The sequence below is a fragment of the Sitophilus oryzae genome, unplaced genomic scaffold, assembly GCF_002938485.1.
Source record: "Sitophilus oryzae breed Bouriz unplaced genomic scaffold, Soryzae_2.0 scaffold_1498_pilon_pilon, whole genome shotgun sequence".
NCBI classification, from domain to species: domain Eukaryota; kingdom Metazoa; phylum Arthropoda; class Insecta; order Coleoptera; family Curculionidae; genus Sitophilus; species Sitophilus oryzae.
This window is the reverse complement of record NW_022146167.1, coordinates 322,730-350,565: the sequence shown is the minus strand read 5'-3', so window position 1 is coordinate 350,565 and position 27,836 is coordinate 322,730. Positions and strand designations below refer to the sequence as shown.

Sequence of the window (27,836 nt, the reverse complement as noted above, 5' to 3'; positions counted from 1 at the left end):
AAGCCAACTGGACGCCGTTTTTTCTCGATCATACATAATTATGGATTTAATAATTAAATAATTATCTTAAGGTTAAATTGTGGTAAACTTGTTATGAGTTTCAATCATTTATATTTAAAATCTTAGGGAGGCAATATAGATTTTAGGCAGAAGAACTCAAGGGAAGGACTGTGTAATTAGTAATTAAAACTTTACATTTTTTTTACTTGCCATTTTTCTTGTCTTTCACGTTGCACGTTGACTCTTCGTTGTGTCACACACAATCTGAATTTCGGATATGATGCAGAACTGATAAATTAGACCAAATATATTACTTGCAAGGTATGAAAAGAAATATTTTTGTTAACTTTGCAAATACTTAAGGCATGCAATAATTTTAAAAAAAATTGACATGAGATTACTTCATAATTCTTGAAAGTCTTGGATGATAAAGATTTTAATTATTATGGGTCTGTTTTGTTTAAGAAGCTACTAAATAATTTCAAAAACTCAACTATCAAAATATAATGGTAGAAAATAGTTTTCCTCATAACAAAAAACCGTCAATACCGCTACTCACATTATGGGCACCTTTTTATACTTAAATCTCTTAATGATGTTTAAAAATACATATGTAGGTACATACTATAACTAGTGGTTGTCACGGGTTTTTTTATTAGGTATGATGAAAAGAAGCTGCAAACTAAATTATCGTTGGAGCCAACTATATTTTAATTTATTTTTATCTACAGTAACTATGCACGGTAAGGGTTCAAAATATGCCTATACTGTGAGGCAACTCAATTCGAGTATAAATTAACACTTACATTCCAAGTATCTTCTTGGTCTACCGGCACCCCGTTCATCCTTATTCCATCATTTCTATAAAAAATAGTATGATTTATAACTTTTAATTTTTATTGAGAGAATTGGTGAAATTTTGTTGTACGGCGAATTTAAATTTAGGGGCCCTCCATAAATTTACACCGTAAGTTAATAATTCCAAGGTTTAAATTAAACCTTGGAATACGCAGGTAATAGCCGGAAATATGCAAAAGAAGGAGTGAGTTTAGGTTAGATTAGAATTAGGTTTTAGTTGGTTTTGAATTAATAAAAATATAGACCTAATCTAAACTTAACCGAAACTGACCCACTTTTTGGTATATTTCGGGCTCCTACATGGGCAACTCTACGTTTAAACGCGGGCTTTACGGTAACATAATACTCATTCTGATTGGTTTAATCTGGCTCCATAACAAAACTGTGGGTTCGAAGTGCTATTGCAAATTAATGCAATTAATTCTATGTATACCCTTTTATAAAAAGCCATCACGATAAAAATTAAATATCAAAATTATTTAACGTTGCGAACGGTTCACTTGTTCACTATACGTATCTGGAATATATTTGCGAATGGAGATCAGCGATACGATGGTGCGTCCAAACCTGGGGAGACGAGCGCGAGACATTCCAAATTCGCTGTGTGGACGAGTCTCGCGAGAGTGTCGCGAGTCAACCCACGGAGCCTCGTTGCTATCCGTCCCCTGTCGGTTTTCCAATGGCCGAGATCAAAGAAAGCTCGAAAGTCTGGACGTGTTTTGGTAGGCCCGCCCGACTGCGAGATATTAGCTCTGATTTATAAATTTCGACCATTTAAAACTAAGTAATCTCAAATTTTTAAATCGTACACCGTATGTATTATCATTTTTCTGATAGAATTTACAAATTTTATGTCACTGATAATTTTTACCCTACCGAAATCTAACATTTCTTTAAACAAATTGAATTATTACAACATCTATTAATTTTAGATATATAATATCAAAAAATGGCAAGAAAAGTTACCGAATTGTACGTATGTATAACCCAATAATAAAATAAAAAATAGGGTATTCCCATTAGAAAATATGTTATATTCGCAACACTTTTTTGAATTACCCTGTATACTCTATAGTAATGTTAAAATGTGCTTCAATAACTTTTTTATTTAACATTTTGTTCTAAAAACGTTAAAAAACGTATTATGCAAAAAACGTAGTGTAAGAGATAAAGGGGAAAACAGCCAAAAAGGTAAAACCGACGATGAATACCATGTTAAAGACCGAATATCATATTAAAGACAACCGCCGACTTGTATCTGGTATTTTCAATACGCCTATGATGGTTGCGCATGTTGCAAAATCTGTGAATTTTTTTTCTTATGGAATACCCGGTATTTTCTTTCATTTTTGAATTCTTGTGCCCAAAAAAGACATATATTATAAGGGTTAAATATGTTTAAAATCTTTGGTTTTTGAGATATTTAAATATATTTAAATATGCATACTACAACAGAACAGATTATTAACACCCTGTACATTACTTTTTAGAATTAATTCTTGTGCTGAAGTTAAAAAGCAAGGAAAGTAAACTTTACTAAAAAATGTTATTGCTTCCTTAAATTTATACAGGGGTACCAACAATTGCTGTTCTATTTTAAGGATTTATTTTGTATAAAAAGTTCCCTATTTCAGATGCAGCACCCTGTATTTTTTAAATAAATGGAAGGAGATTCAAATGCTCTTTCAAACTATATTAGGGTTTCTTATACCTCTCTAGCTCAGATTTTAAATAAAAAGCGATTTTTCAATAAAATTGTAAATTCCAGTGACATTTAGTAGCTATTTTCGAAATCGACATTAGTCTATGGACATTATTATTTAGATTTATAACAGTTTACTTAAATTTACCTACAATAGTTTAATAAGTAAGTAGTAATAAAGCAGTGTCTGCTGCCGGAAGAAATGGATATGTTACTAGTGATTTTATTTTGTGAGGAAAATTGCTTCTTGACCTCAAGGGCTTATGGTCAAAGATATCCAAATAGGAATCTTCCTGATAAGCGTTCCTTTGTGACACTACTTGTCCTATTTCACAGAGCTGGTAGTGTGGTTTATGAAAAACCTATTAGGCAGAAACCTGTCGTTGGAAGTGAAGAAAATGAATTTACCGTAATTGGATCTTTTATAGAAAATCCATATATCTACAAGTTATCGTAAAATAAATCATAGAACTACTTCTTCGTTTTTCTGTATAGAATAATAAATACATATTTAATAAATACCCTTTATTATAGGTACTAATAGGTAAAACTATTATAGCTAAATTAAATAAAAGTAAACTGGTATAAATTTAAATAAAGTCCATAAACTAATTTCAGTTTTGAAAATAGCTACTAACTGTCACTAGAAACTTGCCATGACGACCCTAGCCCTAGTTGCCATTTTATTGAAAAATTGCTCTTTATTCAAAATCTGAGCTAGATAGGTATAGGAAACTTTAATATCGTTTGAAAGAGGATTTGGATCTGCTTCGATTTATTTAAAAAATACAGGCTGTTGTATTTTAAATAACGAAGTTTCGTGTAAAATAAATATTTAAAATAGTCCAGCAATTTTTGATACCCCTGCATATACATTAAACAAGCAATCAAATTTTTCAGTAAAGTTTATTTCTTTCGCTTAAAAGTCAACATAAGAATTAATTCTGAAAAGCAATGTACAGGGACATCATTTTAAGTGTCTCACTCGATTTATAATTTTCCTGTTTGGTATTTAAAGATAATAGAAAGATTTTCTAATGTAATTTTTCGCGGGGATGCCGATTCTCTACACCAAAATTCTTTAAAACGTCAATTTTGACAGATACGACGCCATCTTGATTTTTTTTAAATGGAAACCCCCACATATTTTAGCATGGTCCGGTAGACATATTTTAGCTAATTTCAAAAATATATAATTTAGTATACTTTGCACTTGCCGTTTTCGATATACAGTGGATTTAAAAATGAATTGTTCCAGAATCATTTTAAGTGTCTCGCCCAATTTAAAATTTTCCCCTTTTCTATTTTAAGATAGTAAAAAGATATTTTAACGTAATTTTTCGCGAGGATGCCGATTTTCTACATTAAAATTTTTTACAACGTCAATTTTGACAGATACGACGCCATCTTGATTTTTTTTAAATAGAAACCCCCACATATTTTAGCATGGTCCGGTAGACATATTTTAGCTAATTTCAAAAATATATAATTTAGTATACTTTGCACTTGCCGTTTTCGATATACAGTGGATTTAAAAATGAATTGTTCCAGAATCATTTTAAGTGTCTCACCCAATTTAAAATTTTCCTCTCTTCTATTTTAAGATAGTAAAAAGATATTTTAATGTAATTTTTCGCGAGGATGCCGATTTTCTACATTAAAATTTTTTACAACGTCAATTTTGACAGATACGACGCCATCTTAAAATGATTCTGGAACAATTCATTTTAAATCCACTGTATATCGAAAACGGTAAGTGCAAAGTATACTAAACTATATATTTTGAAATTAGCTAAAGTTTGTCTACCGGGCGATGTTAAAATTTGATGGGTTTCCATTTAAAAAAAATCAAGATGGCGTCGTATCTGCCAAAATTGACTTTGCAAAAATTTTAATGTAGAAAATCGGCATCCTCGCGAAAAATTACATTAAAAATATCTTTTACTATCTTAAAATAGAAAAGAGGAAAATTTTAAATTGGTGAGACACTTAAAATGATTCTGGAACAATTCATTTTAAATCACACTGTATATCGAAAACGGTAAGTGCAAAGTATACTAAACTATATATTTTTGAAATTATCTAAAATATGTCTACCGGACCATGCTAAAATATGTGGTGGTTTCCATTTAAAAAAAATCAAGATGGCGTCGTATCTGTCAAAATTGACGTTTTAAAAAATTTTGGTGTAGAGAATCGGCATCCTCGCGAAAAATTACATTAGGAAATCTTTCTACTATCTTTAAATACCAAACAGGAAAATTATAAATCGAGTGAGACACTTAAAATGATGTCCCTGTACAGGGTGTTGACAATCTTTTTTTATAGCATGCATATTTAATTATCTTTAAATATTTCAAAAACCAAAGCTTGTAAACATATTTAACCTATAATAAATGCCTTATTTTGTGTCCACGGATCCAAATATGAAATAAAATACCGGGTGTTCCATAAGGAAAAATATAACTTTGGTGTGGATCTTCGTTTTAATATACCCTGTACATTTCAAAATAATTTTATATTATGCACATTGCCTTCCCACATATACCCATAAAATATTTTTTCTTCTACATCTTTCCCTTTTAGTATAATCAACCGAGGCGAATGAGGTGCGGCACCCTGTATTGTGCTGTTTTGGCCAAACATGGTCCGCAATGTCTGCCTTCATTGTTTCATCTTTTTGTAGAATTTTTTTGTGCTGTTTTTTTGTGCTGGAGAGGACGTTTAATATCTCCAATATAGGATTAACTGCATTCACAAGGTATTGATAGATACACTCTTTCTTCTGTTTCAATGACTCCGGTATTGTTTTTGTTATACTTCTTAGAGTCGATCCAGATTTGAAGGTAGTTTTAACTTTATATTTTTTGGCTATTCGCTTGATCATTTCTGACATTCCTTTTACATATATAATAAATAGTCAAAAGAAAGAGAGAGGTCGATGAACCAATGAGTTAGTTTTACAATTTGATATAATTTTGTATTCGGCCTTCTGAGAGTAATCATTCTGAAGCAAATCCCTTTAACTATTCCTTTCTTAGTTGCTTCAGGAATGGTTTGACTGAAAACCTGCTTGATTCCCCCATTTCTGTTAAGTCGATCCTACACGATGCGTCCATTATTGGTTCCAGTGTTGGAACCAACAAACAACAAAACTAACAATTTTATCTTATATGTTGATGATCCTAAAAATAAATCATAATCAGCTCACAATAAATAGTATGTAAGAACCAAAGACATCTAAATAAAGGGAAACAAAACAATTTACATTTTATCGCGATCACGAACAGTGTTCCGCAAAAATCGATGATGACAGATTTACGCGGTATGTGATAGAATACAGTTCAAGTTCCAAATGTTATTTTTGTTATTAATGTTTTTTGGGTACCTTAAACTAAACTAACCTTAAACTAAATATTTGTGTAGGTATATAACTTTAATTAATATACATAGTTTGTGCCAGGATTATACCTTTGAAATTATTTTGAGTTTTCTAATTAAATTTTATTAGGAAAATTACAATGACAACTAGGGTCATCGCTGTGGATTCATCTTTACTACAAAATTGTCGAAATCTGTAGGAATTACGCTGAAATTTGACGTTTTCATTTGTTTTCATTCAACTTATATTTGACAGCACGCGGTTGTGAGTTTTCTGCGGTAGTTGAAAGTTTTTGTAGCTTTTCAACAACTTTCTAATAATTATTAGTGTTTATTGCAAAGAAAACTATTTAAAGTAGTTTTTAACTATCTACGATATTTCGCCAGTGCATAGTTTGTAAAAAGGTGGACTATCCTAACCCGGTATAATTGATATTTCGACGGTAAGTGTCATTTCGTTTTTTTTACTTAATAAGTAAAATTAAATAATAACGTATTAAGGTAGATTATTACAAAATACGTATACTTTCTTATTTGTTGGTGCTTTTGATTGTGAAATTAGAGTTGCCGTCAGTTAGATCTCAGGCAAAGCTAGTTAATTAAAATTGGTCTGAGGCAATCCCAGTCAATTTTTGATAAAATTCATCAATTTTTGATAAAAAAATATCACGCCACTGATAGAGCCAAATGACAGAAAAATAACCAAAACTCAACCGTGTTGTCATATTTATGTATCCATCTCTTTTTAACTCTCATAAAAGTGTCAAACTATATATGATTCTAAAAAATTGAGTTTTATGAATGAAGTGTTCTGTCTACCCATTTAGATGTTTTTGGTAAGAACCATCTTAAATGGAATAATACTGTGTGACATTCTGTGTTATAAATAAGCCAGATCTTAATAAAAATATAAATTCAAACGCAAACCCTATTTATTAGGTATTTTGTATTTTATGAACCAGAAACAAATAAAATAATACTCGTACAACGTAAACCGTCGAAGTAAAGCTTTACATTTTCTAACTCATATAAAACTACTCTAACAGTTACTTTATTTACTTATTATCGACTAACTTCAAAAACCTATTTCCTTTATTATAAATAAATATAAAATGAAAGGAAATTAATCCAAACTTTTCCGATTTCAAGGTTAAAAAAGATCTAAGAAAGAACTTAGAGCAATAAGAAAACATACACATGTACCTTTACATCTTGTAAATATTTATCTCGTAAACTTCTAAGGGGGAACTGATTTCATTACACTCAATTGAATGGAAAAATACCTATAGGTATACATACATATGTGATATTTAGCATATTTTACCATATTTATATTTACCACAATTTAGTAATACCACAAATTGTGACTTAAACTAAAGACCTATATAGGTCGGTAGTTAGTTTCTGTGGAATTTATTCAAAACAGTTCTTTCGTACGACCAGTGTGGTTACACTGGACGCATTAATTTAACCAATATGGTATTGAAAGTTCATAGTCAATATCAAATATGGATGTTGTCAATAAATTTATATTAAATGTGTGTGCATATTTTGAGCATATTTGAAGTGAACCTTCTTACTAGCAGCTATTAAATTGACAGGTTTTAAGGACGTGTTTGAAAAAATGTAGTTTGGAATCTTTGATTCATCGAATATTCACATTCGAATATTTTGATTCACTTTCACAAAATTTGTATTTTCTTATTTGTATTCCTTCAAATGTCAAATCCTTAGTCCCACCCTGATGAAGATGTAAACGTCGTATCCAACTTTACAGGGTGGGACCGTGTGATACCGTCGCGTCGCTCACATAGGCTACCCACCAAATTTGATCCCGATCCGACGATATCAAATGTTGACGTTTCTTACGTCAAAACTAACTGTCACAGTGACGTGTCAGTCCGTAACTGTCACTGGATCATGTACTGTGTGACAGTACATGATCAAGTGGGCCTTAGTCCAATTTATCGACGTACCAAATTTCATTTAAATCGGACAATTTTTTCGCCATTGATGATGGTTTTATTTGATGATAGTGCACAGCAAGTAAAGCGCCGTATCACACATCCGGTTATTCTAGTGATGGGCATTACGATTCTTTTCTAGTGAACCGAATCACACGATTCAATCTCTCATATTGAATAGACTCCTACGATTCGTTCATTTGAACGAACCACATGCACAATTTACGTTTCATAAGAATCGTAACTGGCACTACCGACGATAATTTGGTCAGAAAATTACTTAAGGGACCTTCCCCTAGGACATGCAAGACCTTGTCGTTGGTGGGGAAGCTCCTGGTCAGGTGCTAGGGGGAATCCCCTCTAGCACTTGGCTTGGTCTAAGAAGCATCTCACTCATCGTCTTGTCCCTGACTGTAGTGTCGTGGCCAGGGAATTGCACCAAGACATATAACGATACCGGGCCGGGCTACGGACAGCCTCAACCTTGGGGCACCGGGGGGCACCCCATTGTATTTTACCCATTACTTCTACATGCGGGGCTCTGTAGAAGTGGACCGACTGTCCCTAGCGACTCATAGGAACACTATGAGATCTGATAATAATAGTAATAAAAACATGACCGGTGAAGTTGTGGGGAAACCCCCTAGCGACACTGGGAACAGTAACAATGAAAGTTCCAAGGGGCCAAACCCAAAGAGAACTACAGGAGAGGTGGCTGACACTTGCGTGAGACCATCCTCCGCAAGTGGCATACAAGCTACCACCTCCTCCAAGGGTCGGGAGCCTACCTTCTACCTCTAAACCCAACAGGCGACACAAGCTACCGTTTCGTCTACCCGGCCTGGGTCGTAGCTCCTCGACTGTGAGGGACACGGGTCTCCGTAGGAAGTCCTGGGACTGTATGATGAGTTATAACTCAAGAAAGGGGGACACAATAGATCTCTAAGGTCGCAGAGATTAACCCCCCTCCCACTTATTCTAATTCTAAATTCTACTTAAGGGACCAGAAAAAGAAATATACAGTTCTTACATTTGTTTTTCAACACTTTATGACACTGGCGTAATTGGATTCATTTTATTTTACCCATAATATTATATTATCATTCCAAAATAATTTAATTAAAAATAATATTATATTATCAATTAATAATATTAAATTATCAATCCAATTCATTACTAAAGTAATTACTAAAGTAAAATTACTAAAATTATTCCAAAGACTTCTTAATACCAATTTAATATTTTAAAAGCTATATTTTAATTCCGATTTAATAATAATAAGCGTTAATAATAAAATGGCGTCCAGTTGGTTTGGAAATGAATATCGATGACATTCCCCAAATAATTTTACATATAAAATGGCAGCGACGACGGTGACAGCGATCTTCATTTTATAACCATCGCTGACGCCGTTTTTTTATCATATTGTGTAGAGGCCAACAATATTTATTTGGAGCTGCATAAAAACACGATTTCGTCTTTTAGTCCGACATTTAATGGTTTATAGTCGGTAATATTATCAAAAATATTAACGTGAAAATTAAATACCTTCCAGGTACTCTTGTAAATATCTTTCTTATCGTTTGCATTTTATGCCCATGATGTTTGTTTAGGGCTTGTGTCTAAATATTGGTGCCTGGCTCTCTCTCTATGCCTATACCACCACCACCGAACGACTCTTTTTTACGGCTCGTCGTTCAAATCTTATGGATCCTTGCTGGCTACGATTCAATTGAACGAACCGTATTGTAAACAAGGGATCAATTTTCACGACTCTGTGAACGAACGATCGCATTGTGATCCAATTCAATTCTCACGACTCTTTTTTACGGCTCATCGTTCAAATGTTATGGATCCGTGCTGGCCATGATTCAATTGAACGAACCGTATTTTAAGCAGTGAATCGAATCTCACGATTCATTTTTAATACTCGTTCAATCTTTGCTCACTTCTAGTTTATTCCCACTCTAAGCAACATCCGGAGCTATGGCGATTTCGACATTTTCGACGCGGGACGACGTTCGCGGCACCGCACGAAAATCCGTCACGTCAACGCACTTTGCCGCGTCCCGACGAGATCAATCCCGTTCCGCTGCCCCGTTTATTTACACTTCAATCGTAGATGAGCGCCGCGGTTTATTTTAACGGGAGGCGGCGGCCTTTGAACTGCCGCCGCCACCGCCTTTGCCGTCGCATCGCGAGAGCTCTACACCCGATCCGAACTGTTTGTTTACGCTCCTTGTTTAATCACACATAAAATGCCGGCCACCTTTGATCCCCAACGACTACTGGATAAATTTCCAGGCACAGCGTTTCAGGAGCTCCTTTCTCTTTTTAGCTGGTATGTACGGTCTTACTTTCGTTTCTCCTTTTCTCACCACCAGAAAAATACGTTAGAAGAGTTGTTGGGTAAACATGACAAAAGGCTTAATTGATTCTGCCAAGACGTCGAGGAGGTGAGTTAATCACCGCGACTTCGCAAATCTATTGTGTCTCCTTTTCTTGAGTTATAACGAATCATACAGTTTTTTTTTCAGGGCTTTAACCAAAGTCAGTATCTTATTATCTTATTGTCGTCTCGGTGCACTCAGTAATGAGGTGTTCTGATGTTTCCCGATTTTCTCCACAGAATCTGCATTCGCCGTTGTTTCTTAGCTTCAATCTATTGAGGTGTTCCTTGAGGAGACTGATGTTGAGTGTCCTGTTAAAAATCCCTTGATAATCCGAAGATTGTTCTTACTTAAATCAAAGAAATTCTTTGATTTTTCTCGGTCATAGGTCGTGAGAAATTTCTTAGAGTGTCTTACACCGTTGGCGGATTCCCATTCTATGTTACGGATGGAGTCTTCCAGGTTCTAAAGTTCTGTTTTAAGTTAGGTTAGGTTAAGTGTTCACTTGGGAAGCAGAATGGTTCTGGTCCAGTTAGTGGAGTGTTCGTTCTTTTCCTATAGCTAGATTGCTGTTAGGGTTCCGTATCCAAAGGGTAAAAACGGGAACCCTATTACTAAGACTTCGCTGTCCGTCCGTCTGTCACAAAAAGGTCTATCTTATGAACCTTTATAGCTAGACAGTTGAAATTTTCAGAGATAATGTATCTATGTTGCCGCTATAAGAACAAATACTAAAAACAGAATTAAATAAATGTTTATAAATAAAAAGTACTTTGACTAAACATTATCTTTTAAGTAAGAATTTTACATAGAATCTTTCATGTCCTCGGTGGCGGCGTGGTTAAAGCGTTAGGACTTTACGCTGCATTGACGTTGGAGCCGTTGTAAGGCAGGTTCGAATCCTAGTCAAGGCGACTTTTTTTTAATCGTTTTTTTTTAAATTTTTACATATTTCTACATATTTATTTTTACTTTTCACATATTTATTATTGATTAATACAATTTTTAGTAATGTGTTTCTTCATTTTTTTTATTGCATTCTATCTATTTATCTGACAGGAAGGCAGGACTTTCCTAATTTAATTGGATTGCGCAGCTATGCTGTCAATTATACATACATACATACAGCCGTTACTCGCTGACGAGTATTCGACACACATAAAGAAAATGGTCACGCAAGGCGTTTTCTTTCATGAGCTTTTCTGTGACTGAAAAGCCCGATACGTGATGTTATCTGCCTACCGCACTCCGGACATTCAAAAATCTCATTGCTTTGTTGCCTCTCTACTTTTGGTTGCCGCTGTTAACTGAGTTTACAACCCTTCTCCATTGAGTTCTATTGTGAGCTGCTTTTTCCCACTCATTCTGCATGTTAATTCCCTTTAAATTTTCGTGGAAAATGTCCTTGTATCTTTTCAGTTGTCCACCCGGCCTCCTCTTACCGTCCACAAGCTCACCGTAAAGCAGAGATTTTGGTATGCGGTTTTCTTGCATTCTGCATACGTGACCAGCCCATCTTAAGCGGGATTTTGTGACCATGACTTCAATACTCTCGCAGTTAGATTTTTCAAGGACCGATACGTTTGAGACATGATGGAACCACCGGACTCTTAAGAGTTGTCTAAGGTGTCTCTGTTGCAACTTGTTCAATGCGTTCATGTGTCGGCGGTAAGGCACCCAGGTTTCGCTCCCATATATCATGGTGGGGATTATAATTGCTCGGTATACTGCAAGTTTTGTTTTTGTACTCAAGTCATGATTGTAGAAAACCCTGTCTTTTAATTTCCAGAATGCCTTGAGGCGCTACTAATCCTGTGCTGAATTTCAGAGTCAATATTGGCCTTTTCCGAAATCAAACTGCCAAGGTAATTGAATTCCGCCACATATTCCAATAGTTCTTCTCCGATTTTTATAGCATTGTTGTGATCTTCCGGGTGAGTGCACATGATTTTAGTTTTGTCGATGTTTAGCTTAAGGCTCAAAGCCTCGTATGCCCAGGTATATGTGTTCAACATTTCTTGTAATTGTTGTACCGTGTTTGCAACTAGAGTGCAGTCGTCAGCGTATTGAAGTTCTGTGATAAATTTTGTACGTGTTTTTGCCCTGAGTCTTTTTATGTTGAACAGACCGCCGTCATATCAGTATCTAATGCCCAATCCTCTCTCCTGCAGTTTGCTGTCCACTATAATGGAGAGCGCTGCCATGAATATGTTGAATAGGAGAGGCGCTAAGACACATCCCTGCCTAACTCCTGTATTTGTTAGGAATGGGTCTCTCAGTGATCCATGATGTGACACTCTTGACTTGTTGTTTTGGAGGCTTTTACACACTGTAAGAAATTTGTTGGGTACTCCGAACTTTTCCATAATTGCCCAAAGCGCATCTCTGTTCACAGAGTCGAAGGCTTTTGTTAGATCGATGAATGCAACATAAAGTTTAGACTCCTGCTCTTTTACTTTTTCCTGTAGTTGACGGATGGAAAATATGGAATCGACGGTGCCGCGGTTGGTACGAAAACCCCTTTGCGATTCTGGAAGGATTTTTTCTATATATGGGTGCAGGCGGTTTGACATTATTTTTGCAAGAATTTTTCCGCCGATAGCCAATAGCGAAATTCCCCGGTAATTTCCGCAGTCTGATGCACTTCCTTTGTTCTTAAATATATTCACTATATTCGCATTGCGAAAATCCTGAGGTACCTCTCCGCTTTCCCATACGACATCAAAGAGAGCCTTAAGATGACCAATAAGTTCTTTACTTGCACACTTATAGATTTCCGCCGGAATATCGTCACAGCCAGCTGTTTTGTTGTTTTTAAGCTGTTTTATGGAGGTCTTTATTTCTTTTTCTGTTATTGGGATGTCTAATACATCGAGGCTGTTATACTGAGGTATTGTGTTTAATGCTTCCATATTGGGGTTGTTTTCTTGGTTAAGGATATGGCTGTAATGTTCTTTCCAGCGATTTCTAATTTGTTCTTCCTCTTTAGAAGTTCGCCATTTTGAGCCATGATTGGGCAGCTTACCTTCTTAGTTGGGCCGTATACTTCTTTTACAGCCTCGAAGAATTTACGATAATCGTGATGCGTGGCGTACTCTTGAATCTGATTCGCTTTTTGTGACCACCAGTTATCCTTTACTTGGCGCAGTTCTCTTCGAAGCGTGTTGTTGGCTGCTTTAAAGTTGTCTACCAGTCTTGGATTATGTGGATTTGCAGTGACGGCTTGATATGCTCTATGCTTTTGTTCCAACAAAGCCTGTATATGCGGTTGATTTTCGTCAAACCAGTCTGGTTGTTTCTTTTTGTTCGACTTTCCCAGTACTGCTTCGCTGGTTTTATGAATCGCATCCCTTAATTGTGTCCAGCCTTGTTCAGCTTCCAATACTGAGATTGAAGTTATCGGTGGAAGTGATTCTTTGATGGCTTCCCGGAGGGCGTCGGCGGTATTGTTGTTTTCTAGACCCCGTACGTTCAATCTGGTCATGTTGTTTTGCTTTTTACAGCGTGGATGTTTGGGTTTTAACTGGATTTTCATTTTTGAAATTAAAAGTCGGTGGTCAGTGCCGCATTCGGCATCTACTCTAGCTTTTGTGAGCCTAACATCTTTTAGATGCGTCCTTCGAACGATTATGTGGTCCAATTGATGCCAGTGGCCTGATCTAGGATGTTTCCAGGTACCTTTAAACTTGTCCTTCAACATGAACCACGTATTGGTGATGCAAAGATTATACTCTGCGCATGTTGTTAATAAGCGTTCACCATTGCTATTTGCGTTTCCCATTCCATGTTTTCCCAATACGTCAGGCCATATTTCCCTGTTGTTTGCCTACACGGGCATTAAAGTCACCTAGCAAGATGATTCGTTCGTGCTTTGGAATTCGTTGAAGGGCATTTTGTAAAGCTTGGTAAAATTTATCCTTATCTTCAATTTTAGCGTCAAGGGTGGGAGCGTAGGCACTAATGATGTTGACGTAAGTTTTGTCTGATATGGGGTACCTTAGGGTCATAAGACGTTCGGAGACACCAATAGGTACTTCTGTTAACTTGGTGGCGATTTCGTTTTTGATCGCAATGCCTACACCATGAATTCTCCTGTGTGTTGCGGGATGACCTTTCCAAAAGAAGGTGTAATGCTCCTCAGTGAGACTACCTTCATCTGCAAAGCGTGTTTCGCTTAGAGCGGCAACATCTATATTTAATCGGTGGAGTTCCTGTGAGACCAGTGCTGTTCTTCTCTCTGGTCGATTTGAATTTATCTTGTCCAGTAGAGTGCGGACGTTCCACGCCGCGAACGTGAAACATTGATGTTTTTTGTTTCTCCGATGATACGCTCGAGTAGGCACCCCCTCCCGGAGATCCGATTGAGGGGGTATTTTACCACGATAATTTTGTCCCACTCGAATGTTCCATCATTGCTGTGTGTAAGCTGCGTGAAAAGGTTTAACTGTGGCGGTTACGCTGCCGCACAGTTTTGGCTGCAACTGTAGCACGGGATGGCTATGGCACAGTGAGGACTGCGACGATAGTTCCCTTGTGCTACGTTCTCGGCCGGCTAGGTGTATTTTATTACTCCTTTTCCCCAGAAGATGGTAGGTCTGAGGGTTGTATAAGGTTATACCGCCTATACTCGGACGTCAGAGCCTCGTTTGTGTAAACAGGGTGCACCACGTGAAGGTGAGGTTGACTTTTGGGTAAGCTAGGCTATATGTATCGCTTCAATACCCCTTGCACCCCTGTCCCCGTATATGGCAGTCGTACGAGATACTGTAGCTTAACTTACACATGCAGTTCTTGACAAATGCCTTTCTGATACCCAGTGTCAGAGAGATAGCGTATACATATCTTCATTTTTAGGACGGATGGTAAGTCCTCGAGTTTTAGCATTTGTTCTCAAAAGTTTGTTGGCTAGCCATTGCAAATTTTCCTCTTCAAAATGATATAATTCTTTGTATCACGAACAGGTGTTGATAAATGCTTCTTGTAGTGTTTAATCTCTCTCAATTCCACAACATTTGCCATCACTATACAACTGATACTACACGACTGAGTCTGCAACTGACTACACTTAATATTATTGGAGGATATCCTTTTTAGTTAGAGTAAAAAGTAACGTTTATGACAAACCAATACTTTTTTGTGAATTTTTAACTACAGTCGAACTTCGATAACTCGAACAGCGATTTGACACATGAAAATTTCGAGTTAACGAGACTTCGAGTTATCAATGTTAACTGTACAAATGCATGTACTATTTTGTGAATGAACATTTATTTATTATATTTAGGTATTTCAGTAAAAATGGGTAACATGTTTACATAAAAGCCTTAATATCTATGATTTTTGAACACAACGAAAATTATAAAAAACAAAATAGTAGTACATAACATATATGTATGTACATAGTATTTACTCTTTTACTGTAAAGAAGTCAGTTATTTGTGACTGCCGACCGAATTTCTTATTTTGGTTTTCCACAAAAGTTTCAATTTTATTTAGACACTCATACATAGAATCGGTTGTATATTCACTGGTTTTTAAATAGGAATGCTAGACACTCAACGAATTTTCAACCAATTTATTCGAAGGTGGTTGCTGGAAATCATCTTCAAATTCCTCCTCCATCGTGTCACTTTCGCAGTCATCTTCTATGTTCAACTGTACCGGTTCGGATCTGCAAGACTCGATAATATCTTCATCGGTAAGAAACTCTGAAGTAACAATATCCTCATCCACACGTATAAAATCGTTGATGGTGCTACCTTCTGCTATACCTCTTATGTTTGTCCAACCTTTAAACTCGATTTCTAGTTGGATTTCGTCTTCACTCTTTTCTTTCAGGCGTTCACTTAGGAAAATCAAGGGAATTTCATCCTCTTCTTCCCATTCAGAATACTGACCAAAACCGGCTTTTTTAAAACAATTGGAAATTGTTTCAGGTTTAACGTCGATATCCCATGCGGTAGTTACATCGTCAACACAATCAATAAGGGTAATGTTATTGTTCTTGTTTTCTTCAAAACGTTTGATAGATTTTTTCAAAATTCTTCGGCGATAATGACATTTTAAACATTGTATGATTCCCTGATCAAGTGGTTGTAACTTAGACGTCATATTCGGCGGAAAAAAAGTCAGTTTAATACATTTTAATTTTTTCTGGATGTCTTTAGGATGAGCTGGACAGTTGTCAATAAAAACAATAATTTTCCTTCCCTGGTTTTTAAATTGTTTGTCCAATTTTAATAGCCATTCTTCAAAAAGTGCGCCTGTCATCCAAGCGTCTGCATTTGCTTTATAGTCAAGAGGTAACCACTTAACATTTCGAAAGCAGCGAGGTTGCTTACTTTTACCTATTAAAAGCAATTTTGCTTTTTCTGATCCATCCATGTTTGCAAGAAGCATCAGTGTAACTCTCTGTTTACTATGCTTACCTCCATGGCACTTCATATTTTTTAAAGTTAAAGTGTTATCTGGAAGACATTTGAAAAATAATCCCGTCTCATCTGCATTGAACACGTCCCGTGCTTGATATCCTTCTAATAAATAGGGTAAAACATCACGCCTCCATTTAGTACAATCTTCGTCACTTACGTCACTGCTTTCTCCACAAGCCTTTTTATGGCATACGCCTGATCTACATAAAAAAATGAACTTTAAAACCTAATTACTGTATATTTTTTTTATATTTATGTACCATACCTGCGTTTCCAATTATTGAGCCAACCGGTGCTTGCCTTAAAGTTTGGTTGTCCTAGTTTTTCACTAAACTCTAATGCCTTTTCTTTGATTAACCCCCCGGATATAGGTAAGATCTGCCGTCTTGCCGATTTAAATCACTCTAAAACTGCTATGTCTACATTTTCATACATAGGCTTTTTTAGCCTCTTGATATTCCCACTTGCACTACCACTTTCCATTGCGGTGATGACTGAATGTTTATTTTTTAAGATGTAGACACTGTACTTGCAGAAATACCGTACTTCACAGCTACATCTTTGTTTTTAAACCACTTTCCACTTCTTTTATAAGCTTGAATTTTTGATCAACAGACAAAGTCTTTAAAGTACGTTTTGATGACATATTAAGAAATGCGAAAATTTCTTTAATATAATGTGTACCTTGAATCGGCACAGTATTTTTTACTTAGTATTAACTAGTAAGTCATACACGTAAACTTAGCAAGCACAGAAACTGAACTGCCTGCATAAATATGTTAAAAAAGACAGGTTAAGATCTGCCGTAATTGGGGGATTCCCCGAGAAAATTCGACTTATCGAAGATGGCGTCAAATATTTCGTTCGAGTTATCGAGATATTCGAGTAATCGAAGTTCGAGTAATCAAGACAAATTAACACACATTTTCTACTTTTGACGCTATTGCCAACCGATTTGGTTCGACTTATTAAAAATTCGAGTTATCGAAGTTCAACTTATCGAAGTTCGACTGTATTTTGATCTTAAAAAGACCTTTTCAAAATTTTAAAGGAGCGATTTACAATCGGTTCCCATGCATCCACCTTTTTATGATAGTTTGACGACATTTCGTGCAATACCAAACCCCATCATCAATGAATTAAATCAAAAAATAGTCTGATTTAAATGAAATTAGATATGTCGATAGATTGGACCAAAGCCAACTTGATGGTGTACGACACGTGTCACTGTGACAATTAGTTTTGACGTAAGAAACGTCAAAAGTTGATGTCGTCCGATCGCGACCAAATTTGGTATGTGGACTTTTGTGTGACCGTGTGCACCGTCGTGGTGTGCACCGTGGTGGGACCGTGTGCACCGTGGTGGAACGACGGTGCACACGGTCCCACCGTGCAAAAAAGTTGAATACGACGTTTCGTTTATATCTTCATCAGAGTAGGACTAACTAGTTGATATTAAAGAAAAATGTGGGTCGATTTCGAAATAATTGGGGACGAGCTACAAGATAACGCCCTCTACGTTTCAAACCAATGCCGATGCCTCTAAATGGCCGAAATCATCAGGATTTTTGTTAATTATCGATGAACAAACGAAAGAAGAGTAAGAAGTTTAACTTCAAATATGCGTACATAGTACACACACGATTTTTTTATGAATACGGCTCAATCTCCACCTTAAGATTTTATTTAATGCTTTGTATTTACAAATATCTCCTTTTCCACTGCCATCATCGCCACCACTGCCCTCTAGCGGCCTCCGCCAGGTACCCAGCGTCTTCGTTGACGTTTTAATCGCGCCGTACGACCCGTAAACATCTGTGTTATTATAATCGCGCACTATTTACAGTAACATCAACCTTTTACTCGGCGATTATTTATGTTTTCGGCCCGTTTGTCGGGTCGTTTTTCTCTCTTTTGTGCGGTCGGTCGGACGTTTCGGCCATCTCGCTGCCCGCGTCCCCACGACGATAAATCGCTTAATTTTCTCGGCTTTGGGATCTTTGATTCGGGCCGCAACCGGCTCCCTCCACAATGGAGAGCGGCACCGGGCCGCTCCGATATCTTCCAGTTAAGCTTTTAATGATTTTTGTTCGGCCGTAATGGGTCTTTTATTAACAATAACAATAATAATGTAACGTAAGTTTTGTTCTTTATTAAAAGCGAGCGGTGGTGTTTTCGATCAAGTTATAGTAAATTAGCGATTCGTTCTGGGAAGTATTTATTTGAATTAATAATCTTCAATTATTTTTAAGAGTCTATTACGCTGTACTGTTCGGGTCGCTCTCAGGGGTCGGGTAAAGCGGGTGTGTGGCCGAAGGAAATTATATTATATTTCAAAAATCTGCCTAAGGCTTAGCCCGATCCTGTCGTGTTAAGCCACATACAAAATTCCAAACACACGTGCTTTGATTAAGGCTTGATTATGGTTTGCAGAGCTTCAGCATTTGCCATAAAATACCGAGCAATTTGTTACAAAACCCTATAAATTATACAGGGTGCTACAAATTCGAGGTACGAGCATTGGTATCTCGGAAACCGTAATAGATACGAAGATGGTTAAATTAGAGCAAAGTTACGCTTTCGGATGTTCACCAAGATGCCATCAAAAAAGTTTTAAAAATTTCAAGGGTTGCTGAGTTTTTTGGAAAAAACGGATTTTTTTCAAAATCAATTTTATTTTTTCTTGTCGTTATTTTTTAGAAAATCAAAAAACTAATTACACATTTTCGTGGTCTCTTTATTAGGCCTATCAGATAGTATTTTTAGGTTTTCAAGTTAGCTGATAATTTGTGACATACAGAGAGAGGTCAACTTAATTTTTTTAAATACAGACCTGCATTTTTTAATTTATGTTTTGAAAGAACTCGGTCTCCTGAGTACAATGATATGCCACACTTAATATTTTTTTTTGTTTTGGACATTTGAACATAATTTATTTAAGCTAATTTCAAGTCCGGCTCTGTTTTTTTAATATTCAATCTATTAATTATAATATTTAATCTATTCATCGTTATAATATTGATAAGCTTTCAGACTTAACAATGATGTGGAGTAAAGCAGTGAATACACACACGGAAATAGGGGGGAGGGGAAACCCTTTCGAACATGTAGAGCATTATAAACTAGTTTGTTAAAGTTGATTTATTTATAATAACTAGATACGATTAATATTATGCACATTTCCAAATTCACAATAAAAAAAAGTTAAAAATAATATCTTTAAATTGCCGACCTGGATATTATTTATTTGAATCTTCCAATTAGGTCTATTTTCCTTATTTAATGTTAATTAGTAATTAGTTATTGTTGCGATGAATTAATCAGATTAAATAATTTAAAAAACCAGAGTCGGACGGAAATTATTTTAAATAATAATTAAATAGTTTTGTTGTTGTTAAGGTACTCAAAACAAAAAAAAGTATAAAGTGTGACATGCTTTCAAAACCTCAAATAAAAAATGCAGGTCCGTATTTAAAAAAAATAAGTTGGGCTCTGTATCTCACAAATTATCAACTAATTTGAAAATCTAAAAATACTATCAGATAGGCCCAATAAAGTGGCCTTGAGAACGCGCAATTAGTTTTTTGATTTTTTAAAAACTAACGATAAAAAAAAATAAAATTGATTTTCAAAAAAATCCGTTTTTCCCAAAAAACTAAGCAATCCTTGAAATTTTTAAAACTTTTTTCATGGCAAGTTTGCCCCAATTTAACCATCTTCGTATCTATTACTGTTTTCAAGATATCAATGCTCGTACCTCGAATTTGTAGCACCTTGTATATCACTGTAATCAAAAAACTTCAATCATGGCCGTATCTAGACCAAAATTTCGGGGGGGGTTTGGCTTGGAGGGGGGGGGGGTACAAAAACTGCTAGGAAAAAAGCATAATAAAAAAATCGCTTTGGGTTACACTCAAATCTTAATTGAAAATAAAATTTTAAAAAAGTAACAGGTAAAAATTATTAATTTTAAAGGATAAACTGGTCTTTTCCCTGGAAAACCGAGTGACTACCTCTTCGATATCGATATTTATTTCTCTATGTACGCTTAATAGGGCAAGTCCTGTCAATCGCTCCTGACCTGTAGAGTTACGTAGAAAGTCCTTCAATCGTCTTATGCCACATAATTAATTTATGCACATGCGGCATTTAGCGAACTCCGAGCGCTCGTCAACTACCGAACGCTCGTGATCGGATTTCGCCTTTCCATCCACACATGCGGGCTCTGATAGCAACAATATAGAACTCCTACTTCCTCATCCACACACATAGGAAATCGGCGAAGCTCCGATCGGAGATCGCCGAATACCGCATGTGCGGTTGCGGCATTAGGGTTGAAAAAGACCTTTCTGGTGTAGCTGTTGACACTGGTAGAGTTGCTAGGATCATTAATAAAATGTATATATTTGGAAATATACACTGGTTACACTCCGATTATCGTTTCGATGGCGTTTTTAGGTCGGTCGACTGCAGGTAGCTGCTTCCATTTTTGCCGCCACAAGTCTAGTTCTGCCGCTAAAGTGTTATAGTCCAAGAATTCTTTGTCTAATAGCAGAACAATAACAAACGTTAATCACGTTAATAACCTGCAAAACACACAACATTCAAAATCTTGTCCTTGTCAAACTTTTGTTGTTTTAAACACTTGAATGTTGAAAGTCGAAAATCGAAAATGACATTTGCTTTCAAAGTGGAAAAGTGAGGTTAGGGTGTATAATGTATATTCATCAATGACTAAAGAATACAAGGACAAATAGCACCCGAGACCAAACTGTGACCATTCTTCCAGACAGTGCCGTGGCACATATTTTACTTAACATTGCCGCTTGAAGGGATATTTATATTTTTGATATTATATGTTTTCACTACGCCTATGGTGTATCGGGTAGTATCATACTAATTAATTACGAAAAAAACGTATTAAAATGTTGACAAAAGGTACATAACTAGTATCGACGTATAGTACATATCAAGTACATATAATATCAGAAAAATAATTATCGAATTCAATAAAAAAATCTAAAAAGGTGTAGGGGACTGTTTATTTCCCTATAAAACGTAACTTCTGGCTCTTTCTTATCATTGCGCCTTTTACACTTGAAAGCTGAACAAATTACCATTGTAATAAAGTTTATACAAAGTTCACTACACACAACCAACTATTAAAAATCGCTAAAATTGTCGCTGATGACCAGCTGATGATGTCGTTATGTCTAAAAAGTTGGCGTCTAAGGTCACAAATTCTGCTGCAGCCCGTATATGGACGTTACATGTCCTGGTATTCTTTAGTCATTGATATTCATCCATCTTCTTCTTCTTTTTTGTTTCGTTCTTACTTACTTACTTAATGATCATTACTTTTTAAAAATTTTCGGCCATAATTTCGGGGGGGGGGGGGTTTGAACCCCCAAAACACCCCCCCAGATACGGCCCTGACTTCAATCTATTTCCTTATTGTAACGGAATTTAAAAATATGTCTTTATTTTCGAGAAAATTTAGTTCAAACATAAGGAATATTTTGTTGATGTTTGACCATCAAAATCTTAAAGATAAAGAAGTTGTCTAAAAATGTGCTACAATACGGATATATTGGGAAATTGGAACAACTTTCATTGCACGTCATCAATCACACCATGCGTCGTCTGATGGAGTTTGCTGGTTTGGTCGTATTATGATGTGCAACGAAAGTTATTTTAATTTCCCTATAGTATAATCCTTTATCTTTAATTTCCTTCCTCATTTATGTAAAAATACCTAGCCAGTTTTACATAAAACGTTAAATGCAGAACGCTTATTTGGCTACTTTGCGGACTAGTAGAATGGACTCTTAATCTCCTTCTTTAATATTAGGTAAGTTTTATATCAATATGAAACTTTTTTGATAGCATTGCAAATTGTAATGTCTTACAAATCCATTATGTCTCCCTTTTTTGAGTTATACCTTTTATTTTAGTCTCAGAGCTTTGACAAAATTTGACAGTATTTGAGACGGTTTTACAGAGGTTAGTTCTTCATCTCCGATATCAGTCATATGTCTAACGAAAGTTGATAAGGTGTTCTGATGTTTCCCCATTGTCCCCAGAATCTGCATTCGCCATTGTTTTTTAAAGTCAATCTACATGTTCAATGAGGAGACAGAGTCTTGTTAAAAACCCTGTCACAATTCGAAGATTGTTCTTACTTAAATCAAGAAAAATCTCTGAATTTTCTCGGCGTTGAGTTCTGAAAAATTTGTTGAGATGGTGTCTGCCAAGTTCCGGAGTTCCGCTTTAGGTTGTTTTTCACTTAGGAAGCAAAACGGTTTTGGTCCAATTAGTCTTTATTTATTCTTTTCTAGCTAGATCGTTTGCTTTTTCACTGCCTTCTATCACCAGAGTAGAAAGACTTTATTTTCTTTGCCTCATTTGTTCAGCTTCTCTAGGAATTCTTTGACCAATTTCGAATTTATTGTTACTGAGTTGATCTGATGTTTTTTGAGTTGAGACCTGTGTCCTATCTGAAGCAGGGCTAGTATTTTAATTAATGCGTTACAGAACTGTAAGTTCCCGAAAGTACCCTTAAAGATCTACACCACCTACCATGTTTGAGTGTATTTTGAAAACTTTTTTTAGCTAGTTAGGTCACATTTTTATTAAAATTTTTCTGATTTTCTATGTTTAGGTACTCTTTATTCCATTCCCCTGTTACCGTAATTAGGAAACCTACAAAACATAATTATTACAGGTAGAGTAAGTTCTTACATTATTACGTTCTAAAGTGTTTTCTGCCTCTTCTGTAAAATTAGTAAAATGGCACTTATCGTGTTTTTCCCTTAGACCGTGCACTTTCAATAGGTGTAACTGAATTTTTTTATAATTATTATACTTTCGTTGTAGACAGTCGTAATTAAACTGGTTAAAATTTCGAGTTTCAGTGTTTCAATTATTCGTTTATTTGTAATTTTACAATTGGACAAACTTGTTTGCAAGTTTACAGAGTCGTTGAAGCTGTTTTTCGTTGACAGAAGACGGCTGGGGAATGACAATCGATGATAATTTTGGCGAGGTCAATCTCTAGACGTCATTTATTTAAAACTTGAGTGATTTTAAAACGATTAAAAAAGGATAGGACGTTCCCTGATACGCACAAATGTATTTTTAAAAAATTATTTTGCCTCCAGTTTCAAACTGTACTATTTAAAAATGATTTTTACTTTATATAAAGGCCAGCTTGTAGTAAGCGCGATTAAAAAATAAAATAGGGTACAGACCAAGTAAATGATGTCTAGGGCTTGACCTTGTCAAAATTTTCATCTATTGTCATTCCGTCCATGACGCCGTTTTTTTTTTCAGTCGTATAGTATTTGCAAGAGTACCTATTTGTTTTCCATTCCAACACTGTTTTTCGTCGTAAAAACATAAGATAACAGAATAATTAATAATCCGTAGACACTTTTTGATAAACTTTAATCTAAATCTGAAATATAATGAAATATACCTACACATGATACCAATTAAACTTTTAGTTACGTAATCGAGGGCGCGATTTTGAAATTCATTGTTGCCAACCATGGACATATTCGGTGCCGGGCTGACTAACTGGAATTTAAGTTTCCCGCTGGGGATTCAGGTGCTGTAAAAAATGTCAAGTTGCCACGTTTATTTATTTCTTTACTGACATTGTCATTCGTTTTGACACTTTAATTTGGTATTACGAGTTTTTTGTTTAAATGAATTGTTATGTGATACTTTAAGCTTAAATTTTTTTACTAGCGGACCTTGCAGTCAATCATTGTTCTTATTAGAATCTCTTTTAGTGCGAAGTGTATAGATAGAATAGGCGCTGCAAAAACTCATCGCAACCTTTTTAGAATAGTTTGAAGGGGAAAGTGGTAGGAATAATGACCCTTTATGTCCCTTAAGTGCTGTTAAGGAGGTGAGTTTTGTCGATATAAATATAATAACTGTTTATGTACAGGCAGTCCTCGTATACTTACGGCAGGTTAGGTTCTTCACATAGACAAACAAATAAAAAAAGACTGGCAAATTAAATGGCAAAGAGAGGGACAACGTTCCCGTAGCGCAACTCAGAACGCAAAATTTCGTTCTATTCATGTTGATCTGCGCATTGCGTCTATTGGGCCCACTATCTCATTCTAATATAACAAGAAAAAAAGAAGCAGCCATATAAAACGTAATTTCTAAATAGAAATTAGAATAATCGCCTTTCGTTTCCGTCATCATGACAAACAAGATGACAACATCATGACAATTCGCCATGTTTGTTAATTTTTCTTTTGGTGATTTACCTTTTTTTCTAAACTCTCCATTTTATTGACCTATGAATATGGATAGGGAACAAATTCCTTTGTTCCATATAGGTATTTATATTTTGTTACTTATAATTGTAGGTTATACTATTTGTTATTTTATTTGCTGCAGGAACCAGTATCATCTATATGTATGTATTGGTGCCCACTTTTTCTGATAGATATGTTAAAGACACCCGTAAAATAAAAGTAAGTAGTTATATTTATCATCTTATTAAGAAAAAAGTAGAAGTACTAGTGTCAAAAATATTTCTAACCTCTCTTAACATAACAAATTAATATTAACTTTTTGGGTAGGTAGTTTATAGCTGGTTTATAGTAACCAGAAACTTTATTAATATACCTATTTTACTTTTGTTTTAGGATTAAAACTGGACTTGAAAATGGTTCAGGATCATGATTCACGTAAAGTCTTCTTTGCTTGGATATTCACTTTGTTATTGCAATTAGGCAGTTTTTTCGAAAATGAGATTTTTAATGCCCTTTAAAAAAATTGTCCGATTGTTTGCTGCAACAGTCAGTTCTTCTGCATTTAAAATTGGTAGGTGGGTGGAATAAACACTGTTATTTTTTGTTATTATATTATAAAAAGTTTATTTATTTTTATGTATAAATAAATATGTTTATAAAACAGTACAATTTTTGCTTTTTTTATAATTTCCCTTATAATAGTAGTATTCTTTCGTTCTGAAAAAAACTGCAAATTTTCACTTAAACTGATTTATTCCCTATACCACGTTCCGTTTACGTGGTATAGGGAATAAATCAGTTTAAGTGAAAATTTTCAGTTTATAATGGCTAATTTAAATTTTCCGCCAGCCAGAATGTGCGATAATGTCTTACGATACGTTTTATACATATCTCTTTCTTTTTCATATAAAGCACACATAATAAAGAAAGATAGCAATAAAGACGTACGTCCTGCCATGGTCCTGCTAATTGGTTTCAAAATTGTTATTCTGAGTTGCGCTACGGGAACGCGGTCCCACTCTTTACCACGGGATTTGTCAGTCTCTTTTTATTTGTTTGTCTATGGTTCTTCAAAATAGTGCCTTAAGTCGAAACGACGTAAGTCGAATCTTATTTTGTCATAAGATCCTATAGAAAATGGAGAAGTTAGGTACTTTTGTAAGATAAAAATACGATAAATCAAAGAGATGTGCGTTTGTATATATTAATATTATTGTATTTTTAAATTATTGAGGTATGAGAAACAGTGTATTGTTATGTAGTTAAACTTATAATAATACAAGAAACAAAAAAAAAACAAAAATAAAAATATAAAAAAAGTATTTTTTTATGAAAAACAAATTAGGGCGAGTATTTTTACAGTCCCGGCTTTTTCATTATCTAATCAAAAAAGTATTTTTAACTATCCATATAATAGTAAATATAATACATATACTAATATCGCAACTACAGAAATACCAGAGAGTAAAGTAGACATATTTAGAAAGTATATATTTATTTTTTTTTTTGGTTGGAACTTTTATTGAGGGTATCGTCAAAAGTCGTAATAGTTGTTAATTAAGTAATGATCAACACTGTCCCGCTTTTCCATTATGAGGATCTGTCAACCCTGCTTGTATGTTGCTAAAATTTTATTGTTTATGCCCAAACTTCTTTTAAAATTTGGATCGTTCTTTTCAAAAAACGACGTAACTCGAAACAGTGGGACGTAACTTTGAGGAATAGTGACAAAAATTTGTTCGACGTAACTCGAAACGACGTTACACGAAACGACGTAAATCGAGGACTGCCTGTATTTATAATTAATTTATTTTTGTTTCCTAAATTCTTTGTTGTTATTCCTTTATTGTGATTAAAAGAAAATATGTAAAAGTGGGCAACGCTGTGCCGGTCAAGCTTAATCACGTGACTAAAAGTTTTAATGGTATGAACTATAGATGATATATTCAGCCTGTCCATAAATATTTTCTTGTTTATATTTTTTTTATTCCGACACTTCTTTACCATGTTCTTTCTGTACTTATTTCATTTTGTCGACATTCTTTGTTTGTAATCTCGTTTGTACCACCTCCCACACTTCACCATTTCCTTTCAAAACTGATCACGGTAGTCCTTTAAAGGAGCCAGTTTCCTGAAGTAAGCAATACGAAGCTCGAGAGGTGATCCATTGTTCCTGTACGATGGCCAACGCAGTGGCAGCGACGTTTTTGTATCCCTCGGGAACACTAGAGAAAGTCGAGAGCCCTTGAAGGATCGGGAAGACGGGAAATATTGAACGGGATTCGATAGGACGCGACAGAGTGGAGGGTGGAACTAAAAAGGGCGATGGCGTTTTTTGTTTAAAAATATTTTGAAATAATCGGAGAAATTTGTCGCCAAAAACTAAGCTCTTAAAATATTGTAAAATATGTTTTTTTTATAAAATTTTTAGATAGTTACGCTAATCTATGGGGTTTTCAGATATTGATTTTCATATACCATTCTTTAACGTTCTTTAAGTCTTAAAACCCGTTTTAATTTCGTACTTACATCCAGTTTCCTTTATTTTTTACTAATTTTTTAGTAGTAAAAGTTGCAAACCAATTCCCAATGAAGTATCTTTATAGTTTATTTCTCTAGTTCGATGTTTTTTGATTATCACTATTTGAAAGAACCTTGAAAAAGCTAGCAGCAAAAGGCCGAAGAAAGACGCGTTCAACTTATCTTAGATAGAAACTATCGAAAACAAGAAATAGCCATCTTATCCAACGAAGAATGCCTAGAGCTGAACAAATTTGGCAAAGAAAATAAAGTTCTCCTACTCTATCTAGGTACCCGCTCACCAAAGGATA

The 27,836-nt window shown here is 35.2% G+C and overlaps 1 protein-coding gene across 1 annotated transcript; it reads right to left on the bottom strand.

Annotated features, from left to right (window-relative positions):
• Nucleotides 1-15,443: 15,443 nt before the first annotated feature.
• LOC115877695 (tigger transposable element-derived protein 4-like) lies at nt 15,444-17,737 on the bottom strand. Its single transcript, XM_030893963.1, has 2 exons — nt 16,992-17,737; nt 15,444-16,926 (listed from the first exon to the last, which is right to left on the bottom strand). The coding sequence occupies exon 2, from the start codon at nt 16,737-16,739 to the stop codon at nt 15,843-15,845; it is 897 nt and encodes a 298-aa protein (XP_030749823.1). The 5' UTR covers nt 16,740-16,926; nt 16,992-17,737; the 3' UTR covers nt 15,444-15,842.
• Nucleotides 17,738-27,836: the final 10,099 nt, after the last annotated feature.